This window comes from Malus sylvestris, chromosome 3 (genome assembly GCF_916048215.2).
Source record: "Malus sylvestris chromosome 3, drMalSylv7.2, whole genome shotgun sequence".
NCBI classification, from domain to species: domain Eukaryota; kingdom Viridiplantae; phylum Streptophyta; class Magnoliopsida; order Rosales; family Rosaceae; genus Malus; species Malus sylvestris.
The window spans coordinates 6,439,426-6,463,907 of record NC_062262.1 but is presented as its reverse complement, the minus strand read 5'-3'; the positions used below and the strand labels follow the sequence as shown (position 1 = coordinate 6,463,907).

The 24,482-nt window shown below is 39.7% G+C and overlaps 3 protein-coding genes and 1 non-coding gene across 5 annotated transcripts; 2 read left to right on the top strand and 2 right to left on the bottom strand.

Moving 5' to 3' along the window:
- The first annotated feature begins 588 nt into the window (after nt 1–588).
- LOC126614913 (mitochondrial uncoupling protein 2-like) lies at nt 589–3,718 on the top strand. Its single transcript, XM_050282613.1, has 9 exons — nt 589–866; nt 1,403–1,621; nt 1,726–1,804; nt 1,977–2,110; nt 2,210–2,308; nt 2,427–2,531; nt 2,972–3,046; nt 3,207–3,293; nt 3,409–3,718. The coding sequence occupies exons 1-9, from the start codon at nt 786–788 to the stop codon at nt 3,430–3,432; spliced, it is 903 nt and encodes a 300-aa protein (XP_050138570.1). The 5' UTR covers nt 589–785; the 3' UTR covers nt 3,433–3,718.
- A 658-nt stretch (nt 3,719–4,376) lies between these two features.
- On the bottom strand, nt 4,377–6,539 carry LOC126614910 (protein GRAVITROPIC IN THE LIGHT 1-like). 2 transcript variants are annotated; one of them, XM_050282608.1, is made up of 3 exons: nt 6,319–6,539; nt 5,478–6,157; nt 4,377–5,396 (listed from the first exon to the last, which is right to left on the bottom strand). In XM_050282608.1, exons 2-3 carry the CDS (start codon nt 6,115–6,117, stop codon nt 4,621–4,623), a joined length of 1,416 nt encoding a protein of 471 aa, XP_050138565.1. In that variant the 5' UTR covers nt 6,118–6,157; nt 6,319–6,539; the 3' UTR covers nt 4,377–4,620. The 2 variants fall into 2 exon arrangements, with proteins under 2 accessions (XP_050138565.1, XP_050138566.1); XM_050282609.1 differs by lacking the exon at nt 6,319–6,539 and having other exon boundaries at nt 5,478–6,242.
- A 16,422-nt stretch (nt 6,540–22,961) lies between these two features.
- LOC126614917 (uncharacterized) lies at nt 22,962–24,370 on the top strand. Its single transcript, XM_050282620.1, has 3 exons — nt 22,962–23,273; nt 23,752–23,988; nt 24,136–24,370. The coding sequence occupies exons 1-3, from the start codon at nt 23,052–23,054 to the stop codon at nt 24,175–24,177; spliced, it is 501 nt and encodes a 166-aa protein (XP_050138577.1). The 5' UTR covers nt 22,962–23,051; the 3' UTR covers nt 24,178–24,370.
- TRNAG-UCC (transfer RNA glycine (anticodon UCC)) lies at nt 23,634–23,705 on the bottom strand. Its single transcript has one exon. It is a non-coding gene; the product is annotated as a tRNA-Gly (tRNA).
- Nucleotides 24,371–24,482: the final 112 nt, after the last annotated feature.

The window sequence follows — 24,482 nt, the reverse complement described above, 5'->3', positions numbered from 1 at the left end:
ATCAATCCCTTTTAGACAGAAAATAACATATCATAGTGAATTATTTTCTCTTTTAATTGCATTTTATCATCTGACTAAATGTCGAAAAATCAACAAATACTCCTTTTTAAATAAAATGCTAAGAGTGAAAATCTTGTAAAATGTAAGTTAACCAAATAATGCTAAAAATAGAAGCCATATTTCCTTTCACTTCTCAAATCACAAGTGTTCGTCATCGAGCTTAGCAGCGCGAGAATAAGTCATGTCGTCAAGAAAATCATTGTCACATGTTGTTTAGATCTAATTAAACACGCATTGAGATAGTTAGTAAAGTTTTCACCCACACTAGTTGAATTATAGATAACGTGATTTGTTATTGAATAATAAGCGTTGTGAGTTTTCCAAAAATAGCTCAACAACAGACAAAAAACCAAACGGTTAGCATGTTACCGCGAGCTGAGAGGCTCTAACTTTCAAAATCACAACAAATCAAATTAAGCAACAAAACCCAATTTAACTAATAAAAGTCCACTTAACCTTACCCCCCTAAACTAAAACAATTAAAAACGACGCGACGTCGACGTCGACGTCGATGTCGACAACCGACAAGAAAATGGCAAAGTTGTGAAAAAGGCAATTGCAATTGCAAAAGCTTCCTTCTTCTTGATATTTTTCCATGTCCCTTTCCTTCGAAAGTAATCATTAACCACCTTCTTTATATAACCTTAATCCCCCCATTCGCTCTGAATTTCCCTCCCCATTTCCCCAAATTCCTTGCTTTTGAAGCTTTCGTTTTGCGCCTTCCAATGGCAGATCTCAGCCCCAGGTCTGAGATCTCCTTCTTGCAAACTTTCCTCTGCAGTGCATTCGCCGCCTGCTTCGCTGAGGTAATCGATGATACTTCATCTGTTTGTGTTCATGCTCTAAATTTCAGCGGAAATTATAGTTTTTTACTGCTTAGTTGTGAAATTTGGTTTACTGGGTCGGTGGTTTTGATCATAATTTAGCTTTAATTTCTGTGTTTTTAGCTTAATTGGTGTAATTTCTTCTTGGGTTTTGTGAGTTTCTGACAGTTGGTTCTGGTATGATGGTTCAGAGATTTGGATAATGTGGCTTAATGTGAACAAACTGATAGGTTAGGATCGAAAATTGGAACAAATTAGGTTAAATGGCGAATGCTAGGCTAGAGTCGAAACAATTTGAGCAATTTAATGGTCTTACAACTACTAGGTCTCAATTTAATGGATAATGTGGCTTAATTATTTTATCTTGGTGGTTAAGATTTTGTTGAACAATTTAAGCACTTGAAGTATGATTTGACGGTCTTACAACTACAAGGTCTCAACTTCATGTGTGTGTTTGTGTGCGTGTGCATAAAAATCGAAGCTTGGTGTTTAATGGTGTATGCATGAATATTCTGCAGTTTTGTACCATTCCTTTAGACACTGCTAAAGTCAGGCTTCAGCTCCAAAAGAAAGCAGTCGCGGGGGATGGAGCTGGTGCACCAAGGTATAGGGGCCTATTGGGTACTATGGCTACGATCGCTAGGGAAGAAGGTTTAGCAGCACTTTGGAATGGCATAATTCCAGGATTACAACGCCAATGTATTTACGGAGGCTTGAGAATTGGATTATATGATCCTGTGAGTTCTAAATACGTTTACTTTCATAAATAAAATTATGAATTACCTATTTAATGCTTCCTTTGTGACACATTCTGCATATCTATAAACTGAATGTTGAACAGGTCAAAATTTTCCTTGTTGGCAGTGCTTTTGGTGGGGATATTCCTCTATTCCACAAAATACTTGCTGCTCTATTCACTGGTAAGTGTACTTGGCAACCATATTGCGAGACTAGATTTATGCAACTTGTTCTGTTCACTAACATATTTTACCTATCTGAAGGCGCCGAAACTATTGCCATTATCTTCCCTGCCTTTTGATCTAAAAAAGTAAATTTAACAGCATACTCTTTTGTTAACTTCTATGTTGACAGGTGCTCTGGCAATCATAGTGGCTAATCCAACTGACCTTGTGAAGGTTCGACTTCAATCTGAAGGAAAATTGCCAGCTGGAGTTCCTAGGCGATATGCTGGAGCCTTAGATGCTTATTCCACTATAGTCAGACAGGTTAGCTTTTTTTCATAGTAGAGCAGTGTTTTTCTTTGTTCTGGTTCCTGAATACTGTTTGCAGACCAGCTTAGTTGTTGAATATTTGTTAACACTTAGGAAGGATTAGGGGCCCTGTGGACTGGGCTGGGGCCAAATGTAGCACGGAACGCTATTGTAAATGCTGCCGAACTAGCCAGTTATGATCAAGTGAAGGAGGTAATCTCATAACATTCCTTCTCGGAAATGCAGTTATCTTTCTAATTTGCAAGTTAATATAATCTGCTATAACTAGGATAATTATCCCAGTGATTCCTGATTCTTCATACTTATGCAGACAATTTTGAAAATTCCAGGGTCCACAGACAATATTTTAACTCATATCCTAGCTGGTCTGGGTGCCGGTTTCTTTGCAGTTTCGATTGGCTCTCCTGTTGACGTGGTATGCACTCTGCAACCTTTTAGTTGTGACATTAAGTTCCGTGGTTTTCTAGGTTGAATGCTACTGGCAGAGGTGTAAGTAACGATTGCAACATATGGAAACTACAACAGATCTGTAAACATTAAACAAAATTTAAAGAAAAGTAATCATATGATATCCATATGCCTTCCCGGTGCGCTATTTTCCAGCCTAAGAAAGAAAAACAGAAATGATAAGCGCTTGCTATATTTGTTCACAAATTTTAAATCATCATTGAATGCTGGTTTTGCGATGGTAGCAACGACCTGCATTGCAATTATTCGTTACAGGCTGTAACAACGGTGTGCTAGTGAAAGATTGTGATGACATTTTCTTATTGTATGAAACAATTTTATATTGTTTTTGAGTGGGTGAGTTAGTAAGGCAATGTTGGCTTGGATGCCTTCCTTGTTATGTTCCAGGTGAAATCCAGAATGATGGGAGATTCAACTTACAAAAACACCTTTGATTGCTTCGTCAAAACGTTGAAGTATGAGGTATGCTTTTTAATCAGTTTTAATCCGTGTTGTGCACTCTGATTCTGTAGGCCATTCGCCTTCGAAGTTTTTGATTACTAAAAGGGCCAAAAGAATAAAAGGCCAATATCTACATGGGTTTTTGTGACTCCTTTGTTTTGGAACTCATGACATACTGCAGGGATTTTTGGCCTTCTATAAAGGGTTCCTCCCAAACTTCGGTCGGCTAGGATCGTGGAACGTGCTTATGTTTCTAATGCTAGAGCAAGTAAGATTTGCATTAATGTGGAATTTTCAATTGCACAGGCAGTTCATGTTTACTCCGTTAACCTGCTTGTAAATCGTAATGATTCCTTTTCGCTCTTGTACGTTTTCCATGGCAGGCGAAAAATGTTATTCGGGTATAAATAGGCTCCTCGGATTTCAGTCACCACGAAGCACGAAGACAGCTTTTGCTTTGGAATTAAAGATTCATTTTTTATCCCCCAAATTTCTTCTGCTTTTCCATTTTAGGCATAAAATCCTTGTATCTTTGTATCATTGGAGAGGGTTTGAAAGGGAGTCATATCTTTGTACCCTTCTTTGGGAAGCTACTTCCCTTCAACTATACTAGACTATTATATAAATGTTGTTATTTATATTTGCATTGCCATTTGAATTAATATACAACAACAATAACAAAGCATTATCGCACTAAGTGGAGTCAGTTGTATGAATTTTAGAACATTACTATGCTCGGTTTTGTGTTAAGTCTTTTGTTAGCTGCAAGCATTCCATGTCTTTTCTTAAAGTATCCTTTCAAGTCTTTTTCCACCCCTTCTACCCTGAGCATCTGTCTTATAATCGCTTCAGTTCACATATCCAAACCATTGTAACTGAATTTCTCTTATCTTATTTTCAATTGTAGCTACTTCTACTTTATCTCAGATATCCTTATTATTAATTATTTTTCTCATGGCATCAGCTAAGTGGAGGTGTTGTTGATTGAACTGCCTAACTTCGTATTTGTTAACTTGGGAACACCTGAATCAAATCTAACATTCGAAAAATTCAAAGAAAAAAAAAAACAAGCGGAATTGAAATGCATCTTAAAAGTTAAAATGTTGAAATTTCCAAATTTCGTTGAATTTTCAAGCTTAAACCCTCCACAATGGTTGACATTAGACAAAAGACATAATTGTAGTCATTTGGGTCACCTTCACAATATCTCACTTACCATTTTAGACTACTATTGAGAGATCATCTTTACAATAATTCACTAAAATCGAAAGATGTTTAGGTATCTAACCATGACATGATAAATAGAGAAACATATTGACTTTGTTGATAAACAGCAAAGTAGTCCCAACAATGATCAAAGGGCTAAACCATTTCTAATTTAATAAGAGAAATTTATTGTTTAAACTAAACAATGCAATAACGTTTACACTCTCAACACTAAGACATTTTCAATGTGCTTGAAATACTGACGATGCGCCCTATGTTGCAGGCACAATTTATCCTCAAAAGTACAGGAGGACTACTAGTCTAGTAACATTAGGCACACTACTCACTAGCAACCTAGGTTAGGTCTTAAACCCACCGCATAAACCCCTTTAATTCCTATTTACCAGATAAACCCTGGCCTTAATAACCGACCCATTCCCAAGCTTAAACCCGGGACAAACCGGAAACCCGACAACCTGACCCAACAGAACTCGCCCGCCCGCAAACCTCACAACACTCTCCATATAACCCGGATGAAACTCCGCTCCCCGACTCGCCTCGAACTGACTCGGCGGCGGGTCAAGCGAAAACGCCAGCAAGTGCAGCAGCCACACCGCCTTCGCCAGCCCCAAAAATTCCCTGTAAAACTCGCTCCTCGGGTGCCCCCCTTCTACGACATGTCGTCGCTGCTCCAAGTGCCCAAACAACGACTCCTCCATCTTGGGATGGACGACGGCCAGGTACTTGGCGGAGCAGAACTTCCCGAACTGACACGTGGGCAGAATCCCGAGCAGCTCGGTGGGGTCCATGGCCTTGAAGTCGCGGTACCGGGCGAAGCAGTCGCGCCGGTGCTGGTCCGGGTTGAGCAGCGACGAGAGGCTACCGTCCATGTAGAACGTCTCGTGATCGAATCCCTGGAAGAGCTTCCGCGAAATGTAGGACTGCAGCGCGTACTTGGCGTCGCCGTTCTGGGTAGCGATGGTCGAAGACGTCGTGTTGGTCCCGACGGTGGTAGCGGTGGCGGCTTCAATTGACCGGACTGCGGCGGCGATGTCCCAGTGGGCTGCGCGCATTAGGGTGAGGAGCAGCGACGTGAACGACTTGGATGCCTCTCTCACCTGGCTCATCGTCGCCTCGAACAGCTCCGGCGCTGGAGCCGCTGCAACTGTAATTAAGAAGCCATTAAGGGGTAGAATTGTCATTACGTAGTGTAAGACAAAGTTGGGAGAGAGATTTTAGTGTGTACCTTCAGTCAGACCGATGGAACCGACTTTTCTTCTGGACACGGACCTGCCCTTCTTAGAGTGGGACCCGTTAGCGACGCCGTTTAGCTTCTCCTTGAGGTTCTGGATCTCGACCTCTCTGCACTTCACCTCTCTCTTCAGCTCGTCCACTGCCGCTTCGTACGGCGCCACCACCTCTCTCAACGTACTCCCCGCCATCACTCGCTCTCCCCCGCCGGTAAAATGCCTTCTTCGAAACCTCTCTCTCAGCACCCCGATTTTTCTCAGCTCACCGACCACCGCAGCGTCAGCCGCCCTGAGCTTCGCCGGGTCCCACGGGTTGTGGGCTTCCTGGAGGCTGACGTACGCCTTCTTCATCGCCGCAACGGCGTCGAAAACCTCCCGCATTGACATCTCCATCTCCACAACCTCCTTATTCGTCGACCCCCGATCCTCCCCAGCCTTAAACCCTAAGCCTCCACCGTCAATCACTTCATCGTCTTCGTCTTCCTCATCTCCGTCGTCCTCGTCATGCTCATCGCCGGTGCGTCGATGCACGGGGGAATCGCAGGAATCGTGGCGCCCGGCGGCGAGTGGGTGGAGCAAGCAAGAAGCCGCCACTCGCTGAATCAGATCCGAGAAATTCGAAACCTTTCCCGCCATTTTCTCCGCTTTCTTCTTTGCCTCGAGTACTTCTCCGCCTCTGAGAAAAACAAGGTAGATCAGATTCGCAGACCAGTGGCTTTGCTCTTTGAGTGAGGGGTGGGTGCGCAGGATAAGAAAATTTACCGTTTAGGATAGCATATTAAATTAATTGATGAATTATTAAAAAATAAATAAATGAAAAATCTGAGTGAGACTGACCTCTCGGAGCTCAGAGACAATCGTGTTTGCTGAAGCTTCCCAAACGGCAAAGGATCACTATGGTACGGAACGGCGAACGGGTTGACCCGGCTGCCGTTGACGGCAGCGACCTTCTTTCTGAGTGAGCGGAAAATTAACGGCGTTAGTTGGTGTTACGGCGTCAAAAGTGGAAGGTTATCTGGAGTTATGGGCACAGTAGTGACTAGTGAGTGGACTGTGGAGGACGGGGAGGGCAAGTGCATGTGCATGTGAAGAAAGAGAGTGTAAAGGCTGATGTGTCTGGATTATCCTACACGTGTACGTCCAGGATTTGGAGTTACGGTTGACCATGGAAAGATTCACTTTCTAATTCTAACGCATATTTTTAGCCATACTTTTTGGAACTCATTTTTTAATCTCATTTATCTCTTAGTAATTTAAAAATCATCATTTTATTCTTTGAAATTCAAAGTCCGTTTCAGTTTACCTCAAAAAATCGATTCTGATCTCATTTTGCCCCCTGAAACTTAAAAGTCATTTCTATAAAACTCAAAATTCGCTCCATATTTTCATAGATCTATTAATTTCTTATATGAGTTTGATTTGGGTGCGTCAAGCTAATCAATTTCTTTGATTATTGAATATTAATGCATAATGAAGATTTATAATCAAATTTATTGCAAATGTTGCATAGTCTTATTGGGTGTTGGTTCCACATATGTCTTAGGAGACAACCTATAAGTTTCGGAGAGAAGAGAGACTTCACAAGTCAAAATTGAACGAATTTTAAGTTCAGGGAGTAAAGTGATCGACTTTTGAATTATAAAAGATAAAATGATATCAAAATGAAGTTTCAGATAATGCAATTAAAAATAAACCATAATTTTATAAAGAAGTGACTGGCATCGAGTCATGGTTAATCCAAAAATAAGAAATACAAATTAAAGTTTGAAAATGAAAAGAAAGATAAAAAAAAGGTTAAAAATAAATAAGAAGTTGCAGAATGCGAAAAAAGAGTTTCCAAATTTTTTTTTTTGTAATTATTTTTTGGAAAGAGTTTCCAAAATGTTATGCAAGATCATGGACTTGAGCAAAAGATTTGCTCACTGCTAAGATCAGCGGAAAAGGGTACTCGTTGGATTCTCTTTGTGGGGATCTATGGATCAAGCAATTATGGCTGTTTATTGTATATCGTGTGGTCAGTTTTCGTTATATACTATTCATATTCAATTGTAAATTTTGAATTTAAAATAATTTCTGACCGCACGATATACGATGAACGGCTGTGATTGCTTGATTCCCTGGATCCTCACAAAGAAGATTTGGCGATAATCCTTTTCCAAGATCAGTGATCACGGAAGAGGATCCATCATCCTTCTTCCTCATCTTTCTTTGCAGGTTTTCAACCCTCGGAGTGGGTATCGGTCAGAGTAGGCACTGTGGCCTCCTTGGAGCTAGTTATCGGAAAACTTCAAAACCATACAATCAGCGACGACTACTACGATATTGCTGATAACTAGCTCCGGGGAGGCCACAACGCCAACTCTGGGGGCCGAAAACCTGCAGAGAAAGAAAAGGAAAGAGGAGGATCCGGTGGAACCAGCTCTGGAGAGGACTCTCTCACAGTGATCACCACTGGATTAGCTGTCAAACAAGGATCAATAATTTAAATTAGGATAATGCTAGGGAGATCAAAAAATTTAAACTAAATTTGCAAACCAAATGATGTGGTTGTAGATGATTGAGTTATTAATTAAGTGTCGATTAACGTGCTTTTGTTATTATTGATGACACATAATTTGATTTGCAAATTTGATCTCTCTAACATTATCCTTTAAATTAAACTCATCTACAATACACAAAGAAATTATTTTCATACACAATTTTCTCGTCTTGAATAAAGATGCAGCAATAAGCAAGTGTGGACAATGAAAAAAATCTTGGTCATATCAATCATGGACTTCAGCAAAAGACTTGCTTCATGCTAAGAACGGTTGAATATCAGAGTGCGCAACGAACAAGACTAACAAAATAATAAGAGTATTATTAAACTAACTGAGAATGCTGAAACGGCTACAAAACCCTAAGAGACTACATTGTGAATGACTTGTTCTAAATTGAATAACAAGCATGCTATTTATAATAAACTAACCCCTAAAAGGTAAGAAACCGAAACCCTAATGCTAACGGGTTAAGCCCATAAAGCCAAAGATTCAAATAAACTAAAATCTTAATATTTTCCAACACCCCCCGTCGAACTCATGATGGTATACGACATGGGTTTGCAAATAAGCAAATGCGGACTGGCTCCGTTAGGTAGACTGACAGGCATGCAAATTTGACTTGATTTGACTGACAAACTTGCTTGATTCTTGACTTGACTGGCAAACTGGCAAACTGGTAAATTGGTTCTTGATTCTTGACTTGACTTGACTTGATTCTTGATTCTGGCTGGCAAACTGGCTAGAGTTGAAAGTATGGAAAGAACCCGTCACTAAACGAACAAGATTTCCATATCTCAATTGTAGCTATGAACGAACAAACAGAAACAAGCAAACATATACCAACCTAAAGCAGATTAAATGCCGAAGGATGAAACCTGCTCTGATACCAAGTTGAATATCAAATTGCGCAACGAACAAGACTAACAAAATAATAAAAATATTATTAAACTAACTGAGAATGCTGAAACGACTACAAAACCCTAAGAGACTACATTGTGAGTGACTTGTTCTAAACTGAATAACAAGCATGCTATTTATAATAAACTAACCCTAACCCTAAAAGGTAATAAACCGAAACCCTAATGCTAACAGGCTAAGTCTAGAAAACCAAATATTCAAATAAACTAAAATCCTAATATTTTCCAACAAGAACCACCGCCAATGAGTTTAATTTTATAATTTTGTCAACTGATAAATTATTTTAAACTCATTTAACCATACATATGTGGATGGTTTCATAAAATATAAAATAAAATAAAACTATACATATGTGGTGGCGACGCGCACCGCTGACTAATATTGGTGGCTGACGAGAAATCTATTGAATGAGACTAATATGCACCCTGTTGATGCACAAAATCAGTGAGGACTTTGGTACAACAGAAAGTGTTAGGTTTTGTGACCTTCGCTTGGTTGCTTCGGTCACTAGTGAGGATAAGTATGTAAATGAATAGAGATAGAGAAGCAAACACAAGATATACGTGGTTCACCCTGATTGGCTACGTCCACGGAGTAGGGGAGTTCTCATTAATTGTGAAGGGTTTACACAAATACATAGATTCAAGCTCTCATTTTGTGAGTTCTAGTGAATAGTTTAGTACAAAATGACATTAGAGATTATTGTGGGAGAATGATCCCTATTTATAGAAGAGAGTTTCTAGTTTTGTTATGACATTGACACGTGTCGTGTTGTGATTGGCTTCTGATGTTGACACATGTTGCGCTGTGATTGACTTCTGATGTCAACACGTGTCGCATTGTGATTGGCCTCCTGGTTGAAGGAAAGCTCTTCTGGGTCCTTGACGGTATAATGTTAACCGGTGCTCAGTAGTTTCGGGATTGGTCAAGTATGGTACAAACAGTGCTCCCCTAAGTTCCCGAGTGAGGGAAGCTCCTCGGTTGGGGACTTGCAATATCCAAGCCGCTGAGTAATCACGAAACTTCTAAGTACCGAGGTGTGGTATCGTCTTCACTTGCCTTATCTTTCTCATAGGTAGATGTGGCATCTTCTCTGGAAGTACGCTTCCTCCATTTAGGGGTGGTGTCTTTAACCGGTGGAGATGCACAAGGTAATGTATCATTTTCACTTGAAGCTTACTTGTAGTTTTAGGCTTGGTCAAACGCAATACAAACCATGTAGTAGGAGTCCCCCAAGTCGCCGAGCTAGGAGATCTGCCGAAAGAGGTGACAGACAAGGTAAGCAATCAGTCCCAGATCAGATATGTGATTTCGAGTTCCGGTTGATTGTTCTCATTCTCCCTATCTTGCAGGCAGCATGAAGGATAAAGGGAAGAAAAATGAGAAGAGATGATATGAGATACTTTTGCTTTTGAAGAAGTAACTTTCCACAGGTTTATTCTTGAACTGGATTTGATTCAGGGTGGTGGACACTTGATCTTGAATCGGGCTTGTGATATCTTCAAGGACCGTTGGTGGCTTGATCTTTAAGGATTTGATTCAAGAGTGGTGAATCGGCACGTACAGTTCACGACGCCTTAGTGAGTCGACTCAAGAATTTGAGGGTCAAAACAAGTCCATCAAATCTAGAGTAACCCTGATGATATGGGATACTCTTGCTGTTGACAGAATAGTGAATGTGGTATGGAAATGTGTCGTGCTGTAGTGATCTGTTTAAGCTCATCGTTGAACCTTCTGCTTCAATCTTTTGCATGGCAGAAGTGGTGTGCAAGCTTTGCATTTAAATGGTCATTCAGAACATTCCTTCATAGTGACTCATCCACGCTTGGCAACTTCAGTGTAAATAGCCAATATCTGATCAACTGTCATGAGGTATTTGCCGGATGAATTCATGACCTTGACAGCAGTTGAGGATGAGTACTCAAGAGCAATGCTAAGTAAGCAACCAGGAAAAGGTCCCAGGCAGTCAGTTCCAGATTGGAGGTTTGATTTCAGGCTCCGACTGATTGCTCTATTTCTCCTTGTCCTGCAGGTGTGGACAAGGACAAAGACAAGGACAGGGAGAAAGCATGATATGGGATACTCTTGCTTTCGACCCTAATGATATGAGATACTCTTGTTCTTGGTGTGGCTTATTTGTTGAGGTATTATCGGGGGGAAATGAAGCTGAGTATTTCGAGAGGTTATGTTGAGGGTGCCTTCTCGAATGCGAGAAAAGGTTGAGCATTTTTGCAGGTTTGCCTGTCCGTGGAAGAGGGAGGTCAACATATATAGGGATTTCCCAATAGCAAGTAGTAATGTTATTCCCTTACCCTTCTTGGTCACAACAATGTAGTGGGAACTGCCAGCTTCACGTGTTTTAACTTTGTCAGAGCACTTTGAAAAAGTGGTATGTGGTATCTGGAAAGCTGATGTTGCATGTGAAGAATACAGACAAGCTTTATCTAAGGAAATCTGGCTCTCGAAGTTCTGAGAGCTGTGCCTCTTCGGTTTTCGAACAAGCAATCCCGTCGGGGATCTGGCTCTCGAGATTCGGAAAGCGGTGCCGCTTCGGTTTTTAAGAAAGTAATCATGTTGGGAGTCTGGCTCTCGAGATTCGGAGAGCGGTGCCGCTTCGGTTTTTAAGAAAGTAATTATGTTGGGAGTCTTTTCTCGAATGTGAGTAAAGGTTAGACGTTCTTACCAGTCTGTCTTGCCACGGAACACGGAGGTCGACACACATAGGAACTTTCCAGTTGTTAAGCAGTGGTGCTGTTCCTTTACCCTTGTAGGTAATAGTAGGGTAGCTGGAACTTCGAAATTCTCGTGCCTAAACTTTGTCAGAGATCTTTGGCAAACTTATATGTGGTACCTGATGAGTTGATGTTGCGTGTAGAGAGTGGTGCCTCTTCGGAATCTGGAGAGTAGTGTGTTGATACATAAAATCAGTGAGGACTTTGGTACAACAGAAAATGTCAGGTTTTGTGACCTTCGCTTGGTTGTTTTGGTCACTAGTGAGGATAAGTATGTAAATGAATAGAGACAGAGAAGCAAACACAAGATATACGTGGTTCACCCAGATTGGCTACGTCCACGGAGTAGAGGAGTTCTCATTAATTGTGAAGGGTTTACACAAATACATAGGTTCAAACTCTCATTTTGTGAGTTCTAGTGAATAGTTTAGTACAAAATGACATTAGAGATTATTGTGGGAGAATGATCCCTATTTATAGAAGAGAGTTTCTAGTTTTGTTATGACATTAACACGTGTCGTGTTGTGATTGGCTTCTGATGTTAACACATATCGCGCTGTGATTGGCTTCTGATGTCGACACGTGTCGCATTATGATTGGCCTCCTGGTTGAAGGGAAGCTCTTTTGGGTTCTTGACGGTATAACGTTGATCGGTGCTCAGTAGTTTCAGGATTGGTCAAGTATGGTACAAACAGTGCTCCCCTAAGTTCCCGAGTGAGGGAAGCTCCTCGGTTGGGGACTTGCAAGATCCAAGCTATTGAGTAATCACGAAACTTCTAAGTACCAAAGTGTGGTATCATTTTCACTTACCTTATCTGTCTCATATGTAAATGTGGCATCTTCTCTGTAAGTACTTTTCCTCCATCCAGGGGTGATATCTTTAACCGATAAAGATGCACAAGGTAATGTATCAATTTCACTTGAAACTTACTTGTAGTTTCGTGCTTGGTCAAGTGCAATACAAACCCTATAGTAGGAGTCCCCCAAGTCGCCGAGCTAGGAGATTTGTCGAATGAGGTAACAGACAAGGTAAGCAATCAGACTTCCAAGCAAGCAACCTGGATCGGAGGTTCGACTTCGGCTTCCTGTTAATTGTTCTCCTTCTCTTTGTGTCGTAAATAGCACCAAGGATCAGAAGAAGCAAATGGAGAAGAGATGATATGAAATACTTTTGCTTTTGAAGAAGTAACTTTCCACAGGCTTATTCTTGAACTAGGCTAGAGGGTTTTCTGGTTCCCTCCAGAGTATAAGGTCGACTCAAGAATTTGAGGGTCAAAATAAGTCCATCAAATCTAGAGTACGTTTGACATTGATGATATGAGATACTTTTGCAGTTGACAAAGTAGTGGATGTATCGGCACGTGTTCTGTTACGCTTATCTCTACATGCTTCCTTGTATCCTTCTCACTTGCCCTATTTGTTCCTCAGGCAGATGTGGTATCTTCTCTAGAAGCATAAGATGTTGAAGATGAGTACTCGAGAACAATGCCAGGTAAGTAATCAGGCAAGGGGTTCCAAGCAATCAGTTCCTGACTAGAAGCTTGAATCTAAGTGCTGACTGATTACTCTCTTTCTCCTTATCTTGCAGGTAAGAACAAGGCCAAAGGAAAAGACAGGGAAAAAGCATGATATGGGATACTCTTGCTTTTAACCCTGATGATATGAGATACTCTTGCTCTGGTATGGCTTGTTTGCAGAGGTATTATCGGGAGGAAAAGAAGCTGAGTATTTTGAGAGACTCTGCTGAGAGTGTCTTCTCGAATGCGAGAAAGGGTTGAGCATTTTTGCAGGTTTGCCTGTCCGTGGAGAAGGGAGGTCGACATATATAGGGATTTCCCAATAGCAAGTAGTAATGTTATTCCTTTACCCTTCTTGGTCACAACAATGTAGTGGGAGCTGCCAGCTTCACGTGTTTTAACTTTGTCAGAGCACTTTGAAAAAGTGGTATATGGTATCTGGAAAGCTGATGTTGCGTGTGAAGATTACAGACAAGCTTTATCTAAGGAAATTTGGCTCTCGAAGTTCTGAGAGCTGTGCCTCTTCGATTTTTGAACAAGCAATCCCGTCGGGGATCTAGCTCTCGAGATTCGGAAAGCGGTGCCGCTTCGGTTTTTAAGAAAGTAATCCTGTTGGGAGTCCGGCTCTCAAGATTCAGAGAGTGGCGCCGTTTCGGTTTTTGTGAAAGTAATTATGTTGGGAGTCTTTTCTCGAATGTGAGTAAAGGTTGGACGTTCTTGCCAGTCTGTCTTGCCATGGAACACAGAGGTCAACACACATAGGGACTTTCTAGTTGTCAAGCAGTGGTGCTGTTCCTTTACCCTTGTGGGTAGTACAAAATGACATTAGAGATTATTGTGGGAGAATGATCCCTATTTATAGAATAGAGTTTCTAGTTTTGTTCTGACATTGACACGTGTCGTGTTGTGATTGGCTTCTGATGTTGACATGTGTCGCGCTGTGATTGGCTTCTAATGTCGACACGTGTCGCATTGTGATTGGCCTCCTGGTTGAAATGAAGCTCTTCTGGGTCCTTGACAGTATAACGTTGACCGGTGCTCATTAGTTTCGGGATTGGTCAAATATGGTACAAACACAAAACCTTATGGCAAATAAACAAATTTTGTTCACAAAACCAAGATTCTCTTGAACTTGTACAACAACACATGAGTAAACACAAACATTTTTTGTTTTACATCCGCAATATCCCTATCATAAACAGACATACAATTATATAAAATCCAACCCAAGCAGCCTTTTTCTCCCTCTCCCTCTTCCGCCTCTTTCCATCTATCAAATTTCTGCAACTCCTGCTCTTCCTCAGTGGAGCTGAATTTTGGACATCTTATAGTTCTTGAGCAGATGAACAACTTTCACGAAGGAAATGTTTCTATTTGAGCGACAGAAGTTAGAGTGTTGAAGCTCCAAACATGACGGTCAGATTTCTGCAAGCTTCAAAGCTGCTGCGGTGTTTCGAAGATCTGGAAATATTCAACCGTTAGTTTGTTCTGAATTTTTGATATGTTATGGAAGAGATGATCAGGAACAACTTCGATGAAGAAAGTATGTTGATCTGAACAAGAGAAATGAAGTTTCGAAGCTCACAATAAGTCTGACGGGTTAACAGAAAAATGATGAACAACTACTCATCATACCTGACTTTCTGAATTTGTACTGCTCCGACGGATCTCAAATTTGGATATGTTGTAGTTCACACGGTGAGGAACAACTTCGATGAAGAAAGTATGTTGATCTGAATAAGAGAACATGAAGTTTCGAAGCTCACAATAAGTCTGACGGGTTAACAGAAAAATGATGAACAGTCACTCATCATACCTGAATATCTGGAGTTGTACTACTCCGATGGATCTCAAATTAGGATATGGTGTAGTTCACAAGCTAAGGAACAATTTTCATGAAGACAACCTTGCAATTTGAGCTACATAGAATGGTGTTATATTGAAGAGCTACCGCTCCCTCTACGTTAACTCCCTCCTTCACTTCCTTGGCTCTAACACCCACATTTCCTTCAACATGGATTTGGAATAATTCAGATTTTTAGTGAAAATGAAAACCTTTCCAGCAAAGAAAGGAAAAGGCAAAGCAAAAGAAAAGCTAAATGCCACAAAAAGTGACGGACAAAAGGAATAAATGAACAGTGCTATATTGAGAACAGTCCAGGGAAATGAGGAAGAAGACACAAGCAAAGGGATAAGACTTTGAGTCTCATTGTTATTATTTCTCTACCTCCCGACATGAAGCAAGAAAGCATTGGGCTTCACAAAAAAAAAAATATAAAATAAATAAAGGGGAGTGGGCACAGACCTCTTCTCCTCTTTGGGCTTGCCAACCACATAAAAAATGAACCAAGGCACTGGATCCCCTCTTTTCGTGGGCTTGAAAACAAATGAGCAGTTTTGGGCTACACAAAAATTTTGGGCCCTCGCAAAGCTAAAACCAGCTTGAAATATTTTTGGATAAGGCATATATGAAGGTGTGACATCAAAACAAGGCTTCGTTACTTTGACAAATTAGTAGCAAGCAAGACACCTCATTCGGCAACTCTCCTCGCCTGAAGACTTAGGGGACTCCCACCATATGCTACTGCACCTTGATACTCGGAAGTCTCACAACCACTCAGTAACTTGGATTTTTCAAGTCTCCAACCGAGAAGTTTTCCTCACTCGGGAAATTAAGGGAACACTACCTCAAACTACATGCTTCACTCACAAAGCTTCAACAATATAAGTTTCAACAAAAGAAAAAATTCAGAGAACTTTCTGAAGAAGGCTTTGGTGTATTTAACACAATACGTTGAAATGAAGCAAAGCTTATTTATTAATATTTCCGATAAGCTACAAATATGTACATATACATGAGTCCAAATAAACAAACAAGAGGGAGCCTTCACAAAGGTTGCTTAGGGGAAGTCTCAGCAGTCGGTAGAGCCCCAGAAGGAGAAAGCACCGGAGGGTGGTTATCTGGAGCCTCAGTACTGGACAGAACCCTAGAAGGAGGAGGCATTGGAGGTTGATCATTTAGAGCTTCATTATGCGGTACTGCCATAGAAAACGAATGCAATAAATGCATTTGGAACAAACCCACAAACCTTTGATGATCAAGTAAAGCTTAACCATCAGATTCCTGCATCTGGTCAAGTTTCATTTTCATGTTTGTAGCATAGTCATGCGCGAGCCTGTGCAACTGTTTATTCTCATGCTTGAGCCATCTAATCTCTTGTTTGAGACTTATCACTTCAGCCTCCAATGATTCAACTTGGCGGGTTCTAACAAATAGGCGTTGGGCCATATTAGACACAGAACCTGCACACTGAACACTAAGAGCCAGAGAATCCTTAACAGCCAACTCATCAGACCGTTTGGAAAATATTCTATTATCTTTGGGAGTGAGAAGGTTCCTGGCCACCACCGCAACGGTCATATCATTCTTCATCACGGAGTCTCCAACAGTAAGATGACTAGTAGGGGATAAGAAAGAGGGGCGCCATATGTTGTCTTGAGAAGGCATGGCTGCCTCTTCACCAAAGTTTAAGTCAAAACGATGGTCAGATGGACCAGACATTCTCAGAAATGATGAAGGAGAAATGAGGTGCAATAAATCTCTGAAGTAAGGGGAAAATTCCTACAAGCAATAAGTCTCTGAATGTACTCCTTACACATAATTGGTGCCCTTATAAAAGAAAGGGCAATAGGGCTGTTGGTTCAAAAATCGAAGAGGCACCACTCTCCGGATTTCGAAGAGGCACCACTATCCGGATTTCGAAGAGGCACCACTATCCGGATTTCGAAGAGGCACCACTCTCCGGATTTCGAAGAGGCACCACTATCCGGATTTCGAAGAGGCACCACTCTCCGGATTTCGAAGAGGCACCACTATCCGGATTTCGAAGAGGCACCACTTTCCACACGCAACATCAACTCCTCGGGTACCACATATAACTTTGCCAAAGATCTCTGACAAAGTTTAGGCACGAGAATTTCGAAGTTCCAGCTACCCTACTATTACCCACAAGGGTAAAAGAACAGCACCACTGCTTGACAACTGGAAAGTTCCTATGTGTGTCGACCTCCGTGTTCCGTGGCAAGACAGACTGGCAAGAACGTCCAACCTTTACTCACATTCGAGAAAGGACTCCCAACATAATTACTTTCTCAAAAACTGAAACGGCGCCACTTTCCGAATCTCGAGAGCCAGATCCCCGACGGGATTGCTTATTCGAAAACTGAAGAGGCACAGCTCTCAGAACTTCGAGAGCCAGATTTCCTTAGATAAAGCTTGTCTGTAATTTTCACACGCAACATCAGCTTTCCAGATACCACATACCACTTTTTCAAAGTGCTCTGACAAAGTTAAAACACGTGAAGCTGGCAGCTCCTACTACATTGCTGTGACCAAGAAGGGTAAAGGAATAGCATTACTACTTGCTATTGGGAAATCCCTATATATGTCGACTTCCCTCCTCCACGGACAAGCAAACCTGCAAAAATGCTCAACCCTTTCTCGCATTCGAGAATGCACTCTCAGCAGAGTCTCTCAAAATACTCAGCTTCTTTTCCCCCCGATAATACCTCTGCAAACAAGCCACACCAGTGTAAGAGTATCTCATATCATTAGAGTTAAAAGCAAGAGTATCCCATATCATGCTTTTTCCCTGTCTTTTCCTTTGGCCTTGTTCTTACCTGCAAGACAAGGAGAAAGAGAGTAATCAGTCAGCACTTGGATTCAAGCTTCTAGTCAGGAACTGACTGCCTGGAACCCCTTGCCTGATTACTTACCTGGCATTGTTCTCGAGTACTCATCTTCAACATCTTATGCTTCCAGAGAAGATACCACATCTGCCTGAGGAACAAATAGGGCAAGTGAGAAGGATACAAGGAAGCATGTGGAGACAAGCGTAACAGAACATGTGCCGATACATCCACTACTTTGTCAACAGCAAAAGTATCTCATATTATCAAGGTCAAACGTACTCTAGATTTGATGGACTCGTTTTGACCCTCAAATTCTTGAGTCGGCCTTATACTCTGGAGGAAACCAGAAAACCCTCCAGCCTAGTTCAAGAATAAGCCTATGGAAAGTTACTTCTTCAAAAGCAAAAGTATTTCATATTGTTGATGCACAAAATCAGTGAGGACTTTGGTACAACAGAAAGTGTCAGGTTTTGTGACCTTTGCTTGGTTGCTTCGGTCACTAGTGAGGATAAGTATGTAAATGAATAGAGACAGAGAAGCAAACACAAGATATACGTGGTTCACCCAGATTGGCTACGTCCACGGAGTAGGGGAGTTCTCATTAATTGTGAAGGGTTTACATATATACATAGGTTCAAGCTCTCATTTTGTGAGTTCTAGTGAATAATTTAGTACAAAATGACATTATAGATTATTGCGGGAGAATGATCCCTATTTATAGAAGAGAGTTTCTAGTTGGCTTCTGATGTTGACACGTGTCGTGCTGTGATTGACTTCTGATCTCGACACGTGTCGCATTGTGATTGGCCTCCTGGTTGAAGGGAAGCTCTTCTGGGTCCTTGACGGTATAACGTTGACCGGTGCTCAGTAGTTTCGGGATTGGTCAAGTATGGTACAAACACACCCTAAAACAGCTTAAAATGTAACCAAGAAATTGTAATTTATGAAATGAACAAGTCTATGATATTATGATATATGAGGCCTTAATTTCAAGGGAGAGATTTCCAATTTTTTTTTTAAATAGGGATTAGTTGTGGAGTTCACATCACATCAAACTTTAACGATTTGAACCATTTATTTTTCTAGTTGTACCCTATAAGCCATCATTGCAAAATATTAGTCAAACTGAAAATATTATGATATATGAGGCCTCAATTTCAGGGAGGGATTTCTATTTTTTTTAATGAGATTAGTTGTGGGGCTCACACCACATTAAACTTTAACAATCTAAACAATTCATTTTTTTAGTTGTACCCCATAAACCATCATTGCAAAATATTAGTCAAACAGAAAATATTTGAGGCATCTAATTGAGCTAAAAGAAATTGTCGAACACTTTCTGGATTGAATTGAATTTTTGTAAGGATGATCTATGAATCGAGACTTACAATAGACGTTCAGATTGTTGAAGTTCGATGTGGAGTGGATCCCATAACCAACCCCCATTTTTCAAATAAAATGGGAATATCTTCCTTTAAAGGGTCTGATATGATATATATATATATACACACGATATATATATATATATATATATATGTATATGTATGTATGTATGTATGTATGTATGTATGTATATGTAGGTTACCTTGCTACACTGGTGCAACAAGTAAATATGTGAAGGAACATGATGATGATGCTTTCAATCCCAGAGGGTACTAAGAGCTCAAGTATTTAGTTCTAAGTTGGAAGATGGATAGATAGATGAGATATGTTGATGAAGAGCAAGTGCGTTGGTATTTATATAGACTTCCGACTCAGAAATAAAAAAATTTAATCATGAGAATATAATCTTGTAATGTGGAGCCATGAGCATATGTTAGTTGTCGGTCAAGGGGTTGATAGCGTATAGGTGTTTTTTCTTGGGGTATTTCTTCTTTTTGTCCATGTCCATGTCATTTTTTTTTGTCTAGCAACAATAATTTTCAACCGAAAAATCAAATCTGATGTGTCATGACATAGATTAGCAGTTTTTACTTTTGTTGCTAAAAGTGACAGTTGCTTGATTTTTTTTAATTGATTATTAAATGTATTTTATTAATCTTATTATTGTATTTTGTTTTAAAAACATTTATTTTAATAGTTTAATGTAATAAAATAATATTTTAATTTGACCTATCAAGCGAACAGTAAACTTTAAAAGATGTCAAAGTGGAGAAAAACTCCTCCTGTTTGGATTGGACCATCGCTCATGGATGATACTGTTGGAGTCTTTCGAACTCGCTTTGTTACCTCTAATGTTATAAGTTAGCTTTGGGTTGTATACCCCATTTCTATCAAGTCATGCATGTGATAGTATAAAAGTTGGAACCAACATCAATAATAGATCATAGGCACTTTGACTTGATTCTCAAAGGTCAATGTGCACGAAATATGTACCAAAGAGGATGACATGGCTCTTACGGATGACAAAAAAGTTGTCTATTCTCAATAGACGAAAGTGTTCTAGTAATAATAGGGTTTGTTCAAAATGGAATGTATATATTGTGAGAATAGGAACAATCCTTATATAGTTGCCAGAATATCTCTTTATCAAGCCTATTATTAAACGAGAGATACTCCTAATAACAATTATATATTTTATACCGCATTGTGATAAGTCTTACCAAAGAAGAATTACATAATTGGTCGATCAAAGTTAAAACTCTATTATTTTAGTCATATTACGACTGTAAGACCACTCGGATCAAGTGACGTAATTGACGAAGTTATTGGTGGATTTTAGTTATAAGTTGTAATATGTACCCCAACAAAGTGGTATGTGATTTTAGACTTGATGGTATGATGGGTTTTAGGAATGAGGATCATCTCTAGATCCTTTTTGTGAGGATCCCGGGAATCCTCAAATCGTGTCCGTTCATCGTACATCATGCGGCCAGTTTTCGTTAAGTATTGTTCATGTTTAATTTTAAATAAAAGTATTTAAAATAATTTATGACCATACGATATACGATGAAAAGACACGATTTGAGAATCCGGAGAGGATCCTCATTCGGATTTTACTTATAAGTTGTAATCACATTGCTACAGTGCCCAGCACATGCATTATGTTTGTTACGATACCTTTTTTTTCCTCTTTGGTCGGAAGTACTAGAGCATTTCAACAAATCGAAAAGCAATGATCGAACAAGAATCAAAGTACAAAGAAAACAGACTGAAGAATGCCTTCCAAATTGATTTCGACGGTTGCCGACTAATGCAACAAATCCAAAAACATGTCATGAAAATCGAACCAAACTGGACTCAGACCAGACTGGTCTGGTTACAGTTTGATTCGATTTGCACCAGGTTGTGGGCCTGAGCCCATTTAACATTTTTTTGGGCTTTTAACCCATACTGAAATCATCACCGTCTTTCTTTCTTGCAAGATGAGTATGCCCAAGCCTGCGGTGAAGCCATAGAGGTGCAAGGAGGTGCAAGGAGGTGCGGCCGTACCTTCCCTCGTTAAAAAGCATGTCAAGGAGCATTGGTCAGCCCTCTGATCTCGTCGGAAAACCTGTAACTCCGTCAGGAGTCCCTGTTGCTGCGCAGAGTAGGTTGCCCGCGCTCTCCTTTGTTTTTTCTTTCGAAAATACTCATGCCAAAGAAAGGAGGAATAGAGAGCAACATTTTGTAGCTTCTGGAAATGGAGCTTCTGTTTCGGGTTCCGACGAAGAAGAAGAGACTTTCTCTCTCCCTCATCTCACCCCACATGCCCTTTCAAAATTCACCCAATTTGTTTTGGTTTTTTAACTATTGTCCAATCAATTTGCGTTACCTAGTTTGCTTGTTAGATGTGCTGATTTATATTGGATTTGTTTTGTTTTGTTTTAATTATTCTCCAATATTTTTTAAGTCACGTGTTTGATACTGTTATTTCTTTTAAAACTATAAATCCTTACGAGCTTCAAAAAATATTCTGTAAAGTATTACAAACTCGTAATCATTTGAATTTGTTTCTTTTACAACCAAATTCAACAAAGTAATACAGAAAATTTATCAATATTTTTAGATGTTATGTGCTATATAATAAATGGGCACTTATTTATACAATATATAATAAATTTATTTAAATCCGTCTAGGTCCTCACTTGAGCGTTAGGTCATGTGGCCGTCCAACTAGCGTTTAGCGTCTTTTAGAACTTTGTTCATCATACAGTTATGTAATGGAACGATACAACAAGAAACAATGCTTAAATTCAAATAATACTGTTAGTTCAAACCCTTCTTCGAATATTTGGGGTAGTTCAAATCTTCCTTCGAATATTTCGGTTATCCAAACCCTCCTTTGAATATTCTGGGTATTTCACATAATTTTCTTGCAAACTTGGATGTCCACATTTTTGGGGGACCTTTTACCCTTTTATAATTTGTCATTCCTCCGACAATTTCTGACTTTGCCACTGTCCCAAACTGAACAACGTAAACAAACACATTATACTTTAGGTATAAACCAAACACATTTCTTCTTTTTTTCTCTTTCCCAACTAACTTTCTGTAGGGCTTATAGCTTCAATTATAAAGCAGTTTACTCTCAGATTCACAGTAGGAGTTCAAATCTTTCATTTCTCACTAATTTTAGTACATATGTAACAAATGTTGTTGAGTTGTAAGAATTCTTGCTTTCATCTTGACAATATAAAGACAATCTAAATGATTCACAATATCATTGCACCATAAAACTTGTTCAAATTTGCATAAAAATTGTGAGCGTATAAGCTCTCTAGCCCACTCCAAATGTTTATGTAACTAAAATTAAAGACAATAGAACCTCAAATAATCAAAATCTAGAAGAGCTAGTTCAATATCTTAGTTGATAGGATGTTGATTTCTACCCATACGTCCCGTGTTCGAAACTCCTATTTTAAAGTATTATAATAGTTTCAAATCCTTTTACATTTCCTTGATAATAATAAAAAATTTGTAAAAATCTAGGAAAAAAAGAGAACCCAACTTGAAATTGCCACCAAACCATGCCAGGTAAGCAAGGGACAAATGGATAAGATCGCTGAGATATTTTCTCTCAAAAAAGTTGGATACTTTTGGATCCCAAAACTTCCCACCAGATTTCATAAAGTCAACAACGATAGGTAGGTAAGCAAAAGTCTCTCTCTTTTGTATAAAACCCAATTAACAGAAAGAAAAAGTTTGTGGGAAAATACAGAAGAGATTAGAGAAGAGGAAGAAGAAGAAAAATGGAGTGCTGTGGGAGGCCAAACAGGAGCGACGCTCATTTGTCGAGAGAGGAAGAGGCAGAGATCGAGTCGAAGACGAGAGAGTACTTCGACGGAGTGACTCCCAAGCGTCACTCCAAACCTCAACGCAGTGAGTATTCGTCAAAGTATGTGGATGATTTGAAAAACGAAGACCAAATTCCTGAACTCGTTGAGTTCCATCGTCTCGAAAACGATTCGCAGGTTAGTTCTATGATGGTTTTGGTCCTTGATGGTTTTGATCCATGTAGTTTTTGCACTTTACTTTTGTAGTTTAAAAATAAGAAAAATTAATGAAAAGAAGCACCTTAACTATTTGGACAAAATAAAGTATAATTTGAATAATACAAATGTGATTTTTTTGTTAAAGTCAACATTACTGAAAGTTTTTGGATAAAATTCTCTTAAAAATAAATGTAGTTTTGCACTTTAACTTTTGTAGTTTAAAAATAAGAAAAATTAATGAAAAGAAGATAAAGAGAAATTTGAATAGTACAAATATAATTTTTTATTAAAATAAACAGAGAGTTTTTGGTTAAAATTTTCTTAAAAGTAAAAGTAAAATGCGTTTGCCGGGAGTCGAACCCGGGTCTATTGCTTGGAAGGCAATTATCCTAACCGTTGGACTACAAACGCTTGCTTGTTTGTTTCATTTCCTCTTGATATTTATTTTTTTGAGCAGAAAATAGTGGTGAATGGAAGTGGAGTTGGTGAGGAGTTTGTGGAGACAGACTACTACAAGGACCTGAACGACATTGACAAGCAACACCACACCACAGGAACTGGGTTCATCAAAGTGCAAAACAAAGGTAACAACAGTTACAATTTAGCACCGGATTCCGACACCGACGTCCATGCTTCTTGCCAGTGCAACCCAGCAACTAATGACTGGATCCCGGACGCTTCTGCTGCCAATGCGGTAGGTTAAACTTAACCACCGTTCGTTTTTTACTAGGGAATTGTTATTGACGCTTCAAAAATGTCATTACGCGCTTCTGTCTTTTGATTCAGGGATTTGCTACTGTTTTTAAATTTGGTTATTTGATTTGATTTGCTTTTGTTCCAGGTGGGTTTTGATTCAGGGAAGCCAAGGAGGAGTGAAAATTAGGATTAAACGAGAAGTAATTACGTTGCAGATTTTTGTCTGCATATTATTGTTCCTCTGCAATTTGAGAATTTCAATGTATGAGTTTCGGGTTTGAAATTCCTCCTCTCTAAATTAATGTAATAACTTCGAACTCTCTCCTGTCCGTACTTATAATAAATTTTAAAAAATAAAAATAAAAATGCTGCTTCTATAATGTTCAATCTTTATTATTCCACTTAGCAAACTCTCTCTGCTGCATAAATTGCATGTTAGCTGCCAACTAGCCTTCTGATGTATTTGTCTTGGAGAGGATGGAAGTCTCAGGT

Bases quoted from the DNA above. Each gene is read 5' to 3' on its own strand.
- LOC126614917 (XM_050282620.1), top strand. From the start codon at position 23,052: ATGGAGTGCTGTGGGAGGCCAAACAGGAGCGACGCTCATTTGTCGAGA. The intron at 23,274-23,751 runs GTTAGTTCTATG...TTTTTTGAGCAG, and splicing joins GTCTCGAAAACGATTCGCAG to AAAATAGTGGTGAATGGAAG. The intron at 23,989-24,135 runs GTAGGTTAAACT...CTTTTGTTCCAG, and splicing joins ACGCTTCTGCTGCCAATGCG to GTGGGTTTTGATTCAGGGAA.
- LOC126614913 (XM_050282613.1), top strand. From the start codon at position 786: ATGGCAGATCTCAGCCCCAGGTCTGAGATCTCCTTCTTGCAAACTTTC. The intron at 1,805-1,976 runs GTAAGTGTACTT...CTATGTTGACAG, and splicing joins ACTTGCTGCTCTATTCACTG to GTGCTCTGGCAATCATAGTG. The intron at 2,532-2,971 runs GTATGCACTCTG...GTTATGTTCCAG, and splicing joins TTGGCTCTCCTGTTGACGTG to GTGAAATCCAGAATGATGGG.
- LOC126614910 (XM_050282608.1), bottom strand. From the start codon at position 6,117: ATGGCGGGAAAGGTTTCGAATTTCTCGGATCTGATTCAGCGAGTGGCG. The intron at 5,397-5,477 runs GTACACACTAAA...TCTTAATTACAG, and splicing joins TTCCATCGGTCTGACTGAAG to TTGCAGCGGCTCCAGCGCCG.